General features: G+C 31.6%; 1 protein-coding gene across 1 annotated transcript; it reads right to left on the reverse strand.

Annotated features, from left to right (window-relative positions):
* Nucleotides 1-431: 431 nt before the first annotated feature.
* Nucleotides 432-10003, reverse strand: LOC128244223 (trypsin-like). Its single transcript, XM_052962241.1, has 7 exons — nucleotides 9954-10003; nucleotides 9672-9776; nucleotides 5934-6027; nucleotides 5048-5156; nucleotides 4046-4117; nucleotides 2446-2594; nucleotides 432-593 (listed from the first exon to the last, which is right to left on the reverse strand). The coding sequence occupies exons 1-7, from the start codon at nucleotides 10001-10003 to the stop codon at nucleotides 432-434; spliced, it is 741 nt and encodes a 246-aa protein (XP_052818201.1).
* Nucleotides 10004-11832: the final 1829 nt, after the last annotated feature.

The following is an 11832-nucleotide window of genomic DNA, read 5'->3' on the forward strand; positions in this document are numbered from 1 at the left end:
ATATACCGTGCACAGTATATACTGGTATAGAATATAACGCCAGTGTATGTACTGTCACGGTGTATCGTGGATATCCATATAGTGTATAGAGTCTATGCACTGTGTTGATATAAGATATCAATCTCAACTTGGTTTAAGCATTCTAGATTTAATATTTTTTTCTAGATTCAAATAATTCACTGTTCATATTATATAAGTATGACTCAATGTCAATTCATTTATTGATTTATTGATATTAAGATCAAGCATGTAAATCAGGAAGTATATCTAATTTTTGAAGGCATGATACAGTTAAAATCAACAGATTTTCATGAATATCGTTGAGGATCATCATGTTTGAACTAATTTGATAACAGCTTTGGTTCATATAAGTTGTCTACATCTCATTTCAGTATAACCACAAATACAGCTCAGCTTTGTTTCATATGCTTCTAAAGGTTTGCAATATTTTTCATTATCCATTTCTTGTAGGATCGCGGCCTGGTGTACGCCCCAAAACCGTCGTCAGCACAGTTACTTCCGCCCCATGAGACCACGCCCATCTGGACCGGCTCGTCATTTAGGAAACATACCAACGGGCCACCAGAGTCACCCTGAAATAAAAAATGTAAATAAATACTGGTGAACTTAATTAAAAACGAGTGTTACCTTCATTCGGATTTAGGACTAGCCATAAATACATTCTAACATAGTATTAAGGTGATTTCTCATCATCAAAATCGGTAAGAGTAGATGTATGAAGCCTCTATGATTTCCTCAAGAAATTTACAAATTCACCGATTAGCATTAGTATGCACCTGATCATGTTTTAAACACGTCATAAATGTCGCTATAACGCCGGTGTCAATTATATAGAAAATTGTCATTGTCAATGTCAAACATGTCAATTCGTGTCATCTATTATATTCATATCCAGTCCTGTGCAATCGATGCTAATCTGAGTATATGTTAAATTTGTATATGCTGGATGCATAACCGTGCGATACATCTTCAGTCTTGAATAAAGAGTCTGGTAATGAAATGCATCTTTAACCGTTTATTGTTTAGAAAATTTTCATCAGAAAACTAGCCTTTTCGTTAAGTTAATGATATTCGGTTTGTATTAAATGGTATACATATATATGTCATTTATAAATGTTTGTATGAATGAACATTTGGGCAATAAAAAACAGAAACCAGATATTCGTTTTACTCCATTAAATAAATTACCAAGTACAAAAACAAGTTCAAATATATATCAACATATTTTCAACATCCACTAAAGATATAAATGCCGTTGATATCAAAATATTTTAATTGCGTACGTATACTATTACTAAAACATTCTACTGGTGATACAACCTAATTACACCAGTTTCCAATCAATCTCCAATCGAACTCCGAAAATGCATTAAGAAGTGTGAAGGTCTTATTTATTCTGAAATATGTATAAATGACCACAGCCTTTCATCACAAATCAATGTCAGGTATGGAGCAAAAGTAAGATAAAACAATATTAATATTTGGCAGTCGAAGGTTTCCTTGCCTTTTCAATAACAAAGAAGTTACCTTTACCTTGTAAATTGTTTATATTTTAAGTATCTTCCTAACGACAAACACGTCAGATACAATAATTTTGTGTCCGTTTTAATGTCGGCATAATTAACATACAAGATGATATACATAATAAAGGCTTAAATTAACTGTACAAAACACCAACAATACATAAACCAATCCAATGAAATCAAATGGTCTTAATAGAATATTTAGTTCCCATAATTATGTGAGATTGATTTGCCGTCACCTAGCGGGACTTTTGGGTTTTACACTGAACACATATTAAGCTGTTTGAAAAATGACCTTTCAAAAGCAAGGACGTTATGTAACCAATGACGGCGTGTATGTCCACGCTATAAAAAGGTTTCGAAACTTCTTGTTTTAGATACAGTCATTTATAATATGCCTATTAATGCCATTTACTATATCCAACAGTGGAAATACAGTATATAAGAACGAGCTTTTTTGATCAAACTTAATATTCAGAAAACGGGCTAAATCATTACTGCGATTGATATAAAACGTCATTTCCGACATGGATATTCCGGGGAAAGTCGTTAAAAATTTAAATGCCGTTCGGTGTTTTAAAACTCGAAGCGATGATTTTAAACATGGATATCATTAAAGGAGACAGCAATAAAAGGAAAAAAGAAAGACGATTTTCTGACGCCCTGTATCATGTTTTTCTGTATAAAAAATGCTTCCGTCTCGACCTTTACGCGGTCTAGGCGGGTACGTGTTTGTAACATACCAGGCTCGATGTGAAACAGGAGGTCAGAAAAGCGCCCTGTTATAATATCCCTTGTATGTATTCAAAAGTAGAAAACGACACTTCTTGATATTAGTTAGTATTTGTAAAGCAACCTTGAATTACGATATGTATAACACTTTCAAACTTGTAATACTTACTCTGCAACCTGACTTCCCACTGTGAATAGAGCAGATGAATTTGAAGTTCCATGTTAAACCGTACATGTCGAATGCTGTATCTTTACATTGAGAGTACGAACGTGGAACGGCTTCCAACTCTTGCAAGAGAGGTTCGTATGCATTCGGATCTATCAAAAGTGAGTTTGTAAACAAGCTTATTGAATACATTTTACTAAATAGATATTTCTGTAATTTATGCACAAACACAGTTTTCCGATTGTCATGTCAGATTCTGTCATGTTCATATGTTCATATAGAAAATCGGAGTGAAACTTAAGACGGCGTTACCAAAAAAGGAACCCGGATCGCTGGATTGCCGGCCTAGATTTGACATATACACTGCTTTACTGAATTAAGTTTTGAGAGTGGCTCGTTTTGTGTTCAATGTCTGTGTCAGTAAAGAACTCGATTTATTGTTATCGATAGCATACATTGCATAAAAACGAGCCTTGGAGGATGTTTGAAAGATACACTTCATATATCATTAGCAATGCAGTTATGATGATCAATTGCTGTATTGTAAACATACAACAGGTCGTAGAGTGAAGTGAGAAACGCTTAGTGAATCAAATTAGAATTATTACATAATTTATATTTACCGTCCATGATCGGGCGAAGACAGAATAAAACGCTTTATTATACCCCACTTTTGTCTACAATGGTAAAATCCCATTACCCGAAAAACTAACAGAAACATTTTCCACATTTTAGACACGTGACCAAGCGAAAATTCACTGTCTGGTCATGTTACCTCAGTGATATTTTGAAGGGCAAACAACTACTTCAATATCTTAGCTAAATCATGACGTGATTGCCTCCCTATGAAAATACAGCAGTGACGTCTCTAATCAATGTGTACACAAAAACATCAGACGACAGGAACTGTCAGTGTTCTGAAGGAATTTTAGTATACTTAACGGTGGACTTTTGTTCTAGATATAATTATTTTATTATGTCAAACTTTGTTTACCGTGTTAAACCTGTTTAATTAAATGAATTAAAAGCATTTTATGTCTTAAATTTTGTTCGGTATAATAAAATAAATATCATATGGCAGCATACATGTTTGACATTGATATTGTCAACCCTAGATACAAAAAGTCAGCCTAGGCTGACGCCTCGGGTGACATTCTGCTCTCGGGTTGACAATATCAATGTCACACAGGCTGCCATATGTGTTTATATAATATTGAACTGTCTACTGATATACCGGAAACAGTTAATCATATGACGTCATAATTATGCAGGTAAAATCAATTCATAGTGGCAATAGTGATCTGTCTATATAAAACGTTTTTCATATGACGTCGTCGTAGAGTACACGGTGTCATATAATAAAACAGTTATTTATTCATAAGATACAGTTCATATTGAACGTTATATCAATGTTAATTATGTCCTTTTGATCAACTTGATAGTATATTTCACACATAATAAGTAAACAAGTGTATATTATTTCTGTCGTCTACTACCATATTTCTAAGACAAATGCTCAATGTCAGTTTACATGTAGTTTTTTCTGATTATATTAGGTTATATTGGTTCCTACTGCTTTATTACTGACATTAAAATCACTCACTTTGACCAGTGAGCCCTGCACCGACTACCCAGCAGTTCTTCTTCTTTTGTGCACGTCTTTCAGTGTTCTTGTCTGAACGAAGTAGAAAGGAATTGATATTGCATGCATGAAGTGGTATATGTGATCAATATCTGTACATTATGCAGTTGTAAAAATACAAAGCCACATTTAGGAACAAGTACATACAATATAACACGTGTTGTTTTTAAAAGTAACATTTATATCAGTATTATAGACATTTCAAGACGTATATAAATATTGTCCGTGTGATTTGCTTTATTTCATGCATAAAATCAAAAAAATAAAATTAAATTAAATCAAAAGATATGCGTGAACAATACTTGTATGGCATTATAATACGTTGAAAATATAGTAAAATGACACATTATAAGAATGAAAAGCATAAAGTTGGTTTTTTAAAAACGGTTCAACTGGAAGGGTCGAGTTTTTAAATTCCCTTGCGGTCTTTCGGAGTGAAAAACTAAAATGTTATAACTTATATTATGACAAAATAGCCTTACAACACATGTATAATTAATCTTTGTTTGATGACCTTTAAGTAGTGATGAAACGATAATCGAGTACAATCGATAAATCGTCGCTGACAATGCTTTGTCGGCGACAATCGATAGTGGTTGTCCGAAATCGATGTCGCTAATGTTACTTCTGGTAAATTAAACTACGTATTTTTTTGCTGAGGTAAAAGTCGAGTAAATGTTAATTTTTGTTTCCGGTAAATTCTCGTTGAAATCATTTTAACGTGGGAGGTAACTCTCTTACACAAATGCGGTGAATGTTAATACTTTTGCTTAAAAACTTACAACTCCCAAAATTACAAATTGTTTTAATTGTTTGTATGATGTAGAGGGTCCAATCATTGTTTGGTGACGTTTAAGGTAAGTGATCCTGCCTGAAGGTGTCTGATGACTAGCTCATCAAACGTGTGAAAGATTAAAGTTAAAGAGTTAATTGGGAAATGGAAAGTTCATTATAAATACTTACTAGGAATATTAACTGGTCGTCCAACGTAGGTATTGAAGTCGAAAGGTGTAGCCAGTTTAAGGATCGCAATATCGGCTGACATATATGATGACGGATCGTATTTTGGATGCTGCAAGTGAACCGAAAATACAAAAATGAAATATTGAATTCAAACCTGGTTAAACCGACACTTGAACATATAACTAGTAACCAGTAAAGGAATAAATGTTGGAGTGGGCAACTCGATTTCTAATTTGTAAAACACTTACTTTTTCTAGTTAAAAGTGACCCTCTTATTTAAAATCAGTGCATACACGTGTATTACAAAATTGGAATTGTGTATTAAATAGCTGAAAAATTAAATATTAAATGAGTGATAAGACAGTGATAAACTATCGTCTCATAAGGTGGAATGCCCTGGTGTCTGCCCATAAGAACCATTGTTTACCTTTTGTGTATCTTTTTCGGTAAATTAAAACAATTGTATTAATTGTGGTACATCTTATTTTAGGAGTAAGAGTGCATTTTTAAAGAAACTTAAACTATCAAATTACACCAAAAATGCAAAAATACCTTCATTAATTCATATGAACAAATTCGATGTAAAGTAGCAAAACGATAAAAGTAAAAGTTGCAGGACACTTTAACCAAGTTGAAGTTGTTCACGAACATACCTTAATAATATAATCTTTGAGGAGATAAGCATTTTTCTAATAAAACATATTCAATATGTTTGCAAGTAATTTTACTTGTATGACATAATGAGATTATTTACTTTACATAAAAACATGCATACATATAATCCCAATAAATGGTATAAAACAAAATTTCAGCATTATTTTATCAAAGTGAAAATTGATATGTTTAATATATGAGCTGAAGCATTATGGCAAATGTCTAAACTTACAATAGCGAGTGCCCTTAGATCTCGGACCTGTTCTGTTCCTTCGTATACGTCGTAATTGTAGTCACCCGCCACCACTTGGTGCACATAACCATCACTGGTGGGTTGAAAATACACAGTTAGATATAGTAGCCAATATTATGTAGTTGAAAATAGGCGGTTAAATAAAGTAGATAGTAATGTAAAGTTGAAAATAGGCGGATTAATTCCACAGTCATTACTGTTTTGATGGTCACACGCGGTTAATATATAAGCAATTATTGTTAAGTTGAATATACAATTAATATATAAGCAATAACTGGTTCAACTTGACTAAAATTACACTGTTAAAATAGTTACATTTATGGGTTAGATGAACTTGTATATAATGGCAGTTACTTTGTTGAACGATAGTCGTTAAAACATATCATAAAGAACAACTTAAAAATATAACTGTTATGTTATACAAATAACATTTTAATGTAGAAGGCATTACGGTTTGGATAAAAAGTAAAATTGAATATTGAAGCTTTTACTGTTTGGATGAAACAAACGCGGTTAAAATAGTAACAGCAACGGATTTGTTGAAAATAAAATATTTAATATTGAAGTAATAGTACACACAACTGAGAGTCATATGTACTCTCGGTGGCTAACCACCGGTCCTTAAAATACCATATGGCCCTAGGTGGTGTGTAAATATTTCTTATATTATACCAAACAAAGCTAATTTTGTTTACACTCGACAATTATTCGCCGTTGTGAAAATAGCAAGCCGCACTTAAACGTTGTATAACGTCAGCGGTCTATATTACATTTTTGGCTAGGTCCGGAGCGGCCAAAATTATGAAATGGACCGCTGACGTCATAAACCTGGGGTTTTATAAAAAAAGGTGATATACGGACCGATCGACAGTACAAGGAAGGGTATATTTATTTACGGTATGGCAACTAAGAAATATAACACATAACTGAGGGCCGTATGATATTATAAAGACCGGCTAGTCAGCCAACGAATGTGAATATGAATCGAGGCGATAGCCGAGGTCCATTCAGCTTCGGGGACTGACTGGCCGGTCGATATAATTCAATATAGCCCGAAGTCGTGTGTTATATCCCTTGTATTGTACCGAATATTTGATTCTACCATTCAAAATTTTGATGGCGCTTTTAATGTTTTAGAAGCAATTAATATCAAAGTCAAAGTCACTATTTTTAGTTACGTTAGCAGACCATTTTATTTTTGGCGAGGTCCGGACCGGCAAAAGAAAAGATACGATCCGCTGACGTCATAAAACTGGATTTTTTTTATCAAAATACACTGATGTTCGGACCGATCGACTTTATATGTACATATAAGAGACAAACTAATGTAAGGTATAATATAATATGTTATTATGACTCACGTGACCTGCGCATGTTTAATTCTCATATACATGACATTAGCCAATCCGTACTTTTAACCTGACATAACAATTTTCCCCGGGTAATAATATAATATTACTCTTGCGTTGGACTATAAAAAGACACTTGGAATTTCCAATGGATCGAGTCGACTTTTTCCAGAAATGAACTTTTGGACCATAAACTTACTTGTTAAAATAATGATTGTTAACGGATCATCAAATTTTGAAATGAATGAAGCTACTCATTATGCATTTGTTAAATTTCTTTATTAATGTACTAGTGAATTTGTTTAATTGAAAATCCAATATATATTTGTTGAATTTCTTTATAAATCTATTAGTAAATTTTTTGAATTTAAAATCCGTGTTAGAACACGTAAAAAATCTAATAATATAATTTTAAATAAACCGGAAACAGATTATAATATTACGCAGGAAAATAAATATCACTTCATTATAATAGTTGATCAATATGTTCTTGTTGACCCCATGTATATTTGCAGACAATTGAAGTTGTTTGGTATACTAAAATGAATATCAAATGCCATGGAGGGTGATAACATATAATGATAAATAAAGAACGTTAATGTCATCCGAGGCTTTAGTAAGTAGCCATTAATGTGTGGGTAACGCAAAAGTAGTATTATATAATATAGTATAATATGTTATAATTTAATATAATATCATATATCATATTATGCTAACAAATAAAATAAAATAATATAATATATTATTCATATAATATATTATTTACATAATATTATATTTATATATTATAATTTAAAATATATTAGCCATTACTTTTTGGGTGATACTACATGGTTAAATATACTAACTAAAAAATCACGGTTTAATTATAAAATCATTTAACGACTGGGTGATATAATTGTGTTAAGTATAGTAACAATTACTGGAAGAATAAAGAAACACAGTTAAATATAGTAGCAATTACTATTTTATTGACAATAATATGGCTTAATATAGAATTCATTATTGTTTGGATCTTCAGATATTGATAATTACAGTAACAGTTACTGATTGGTTTCAATACTTGGTTATATATAAATGGTTTAAAATAGAAAAGATTGATAAAAAAAGCCAAACAAAATTATTAACAATACAGTGATTTTAATATATTTATAGTTCAGCTGTTTTTTGTTTGTTATTTATTCATAATAACGTAGCGGTTAGAGACTTCCTTTCTTTTTGTTTACCTTTACGCGTTTTGAATTCGAGGGTTATATTTTTTTACATAACACGCATTTTCGACATAAGCGAGTACACTGTTTTATATTGATCGCACCCAATTATGAAAACGATAAACTAAGCTCTACATATTTTAATCCGTTTTGATTTTAAAGTTGAAACTATTTTTTTACCTCAGATATATTACACAGATGCGTTCTATACAGGTCTGTTACCCTGTAACAATTGGGTTGAATATCCAAATGTCCTATGTTGGTTATTCCAAATAACAGCATAACAGTGAAAATATAAATGACCTTTTGAATATGTTGAATATAATAGCCGTTACCAATTGTTTACAAAAATGTTAGGATTCGAGCAGGTGCATTGCTGTGTTTTGAAAGTTTTATTGTATGCGTATTCAAATTTTATTCAATAAGTTACCTAATTGCAATTGATTTGCTTGTTATTGTTTACCCACGTAATTATGCTTAAAACACTATGCATATTATCTTCTTCAGATGTGCCTTAATATGCAAACGATGTACTTACATTTATCTGAATAAGTAATTGACAATATGATCATATAAATATTTAACTAAAATGTAAACGATATTGTTTAATATGTGGTTTTGGTGATTTGGAAGATGAGTATCATTTTGTCTGTATTTGCAGAACATGAAAATATTCGGAAAAAGTATCTTTCGAAAACCTTCTATGTAAAACCAAGGGTAATCAATTTCTTTGAACATTACAAACAGTTAATACAAATGTTCTCCTACGGTTGTGTAAATTAATTCATGAATCATTTTTTATACGTTCTTATATTGTTAAATATGAATTATGAATAACGTAGCAGTCCAACATCTTTTGGTATTGTTATTTATGCATGCACATGTTTAATAATTTGCTCTTATATTTATATTCTAAATATGCAATGCAATTAATTGATAAGAAATGATTATATCACGTGATATATAATGTAAATTAAACTTATAATGTAACAAGAAACAATATGTTTACGTTATTTCATAAATATGTTTGGAATCTTGAATATCTTGTAAAAGAAGTATATTCGTATTTTGTATAGCAACATACATTATATTGGGGTTGAATTTTTAAGTATACTGTATTTATTAATGCTTTAAATCAAAATGGATTGGCCTTATACTTAAGTCCGAATGGAAAGCAATGCGCAGCCGTCAGAACAGTCATGTTGTCCAAAATGCTTCCTCCGCAAAAATAGACACCATCTTCGATAAAGTACACCCAGAACCTGCCAGTAACAAAATTAAAAAACGTTAAATCGTAGTAAATTAAAAATGTAAACTGGAATAGATGGCAAACATTTGAACAGTTACACTGATTTTGTACTGAAAACAACGTAAACAAATTACTGTAAATGACTTGAAACCATAGTGTTTGACAATGAAGCAGTGCTATAACTACATACGGGTACTCATCCTGCTCAGCATTGTCCCCACCAACAATGTTAGGCACCATTGCATCTCTGTTGTCACGCGAGTCCAGAACAACCGGAAGTGACGCTTTGGATCTTCTTTGAGTTTGTGCTTCGCAACCCAAAACTGTAATAATGAATAAAATGGTACGCACTCGGATTGATAATCATTTAGCGGATATCTGTAGATGGTTAGGATAACCAATGTGTACAAAAGCCATCTAAAAACTTACTTGATAATCTTTAATAGTCATATTTAACAGGTCGTTGTGTGCAAATGTTAATGTTCAATCATGCACAAAATATCTTTCTAGTAATCCATTGAAAAAACGACAGTGATAAGACCAGTTATCACATATACAACAACCGTTAGTATTTAACAACTAAAACAAACTTTATTAAATATCAAAACACATGCATCATCCATGTCGGGGTTACCCTATTGTTACGGACAGCGAGACAGAGGCGCACTTAATCATGCTTAAATACTTATTAGACTACGCCTAATGGATAAGAGACCCATCTTTATATGCGTGTCTCCTCCTTTAGTAAAAAACCCAAGCCCACAGGGTTTCTACTAGATAGTTATTAAAATTGTTTGTTTTAATTCATATCTTGTTTCTCAGACCGTTTCACTTTCACAAAAAGATTAAACAGACAAAAGTGAGACGTTTAAAAAGTTTTGTGCTTCCTTCATTAATCTATCTATGACCAAATCATTTAAAGATGCACTCTTACTTCCAAATAGGAGTTACCACAATTGATACAAATGTTTTGATTTACCGAAAAAGATTAATAAATATAAAAAAAAACAATGGTCCATATTAAAGATACTGTGTTTAATGTGAAAAATAGGTGCAGAAAACACAGTATTTCTACCCTATGATATGGTTGTTTATCACTGTATATCATTTAGCACTCACCAATCATTTGATATTTGCGTTTTCAGCTAGTAAATACACGTCACAAGCTTGAAATCAGTAACAAATTACTGATATTCTCCATTAATGCGTTATTCAATAAGTAGGTAAAGGTTTGTAACTCACAATGTGTTTGTTTTACATGGATATGTATTGATTTTAACTAAGAGTGTCACTATACAATCAGTCGGTATAACTTCAATGAGTATGGTAGTTGGTACAATTAATGTTACATAGCTCCAACATATATCATATACTATGATGAGATAAAACAGATCAAAACATTTATCATGCTAGGTATAAGATGTAAAGCACAATATATGACTAATGCAGAAATTGAGTTTTATCAGCAACGAAAGTTGTTGAGCAAATAAAACTTAATTCTGATTGCTTAAATACAAATAACAAAAGTTCATTGGATCAATTAACTTAAACATGTTTCTGAATCCTTATATGTATCTTTCAGATTTATGTCTTATACATATACCAAATTTTATTTTGTATTATTTTCACATCTACTATGTTAACTGCTCATGTTTAGAATAGAGTGTTTTTCTTAAATCAAAATATATTGTTGAAACCGAGTATGTTTTCGAAGACAGGCAATAAGTAAAGTTTTTCTTACCAAGAAAAAAGGCCATCAAACATGGAATAAAAAAGTTCCACTTCATATTTTCTGCAATGTATTTGAATGAATGTAGATAAGATATGTTCACTTTTTACTTAAATCATATGGTCGATTCAAGAACGCGTACTTCGTATTCATATTTTAATTAAAAATAGAGATCGTGCGGCCTATTTTCCTCAGGGGCATTCTTCTTTGTTGATAAAATCAATTCAATAATTTATTCATTACATAGCGTTGTGTCTGTATAACCATTTTAAAGTTATACCTATCTTGCCATAATGTAAAGCGTACACAATAAAGTGTTCTTCTCTCTTTTTCGAGTTCT

This window comes from Mya arenaria, chromosome 8, assembly GCF_026914265.1.
Source record: "Mya arenaria isolate MELC-2E11 chromosome 8, ASM2691426v1".
Lineage (NCBI taxonomy): Eukaryota > Metazoa > Mollusca > Bivalvia > Myida > Myidae > Mya > Mya arenaria.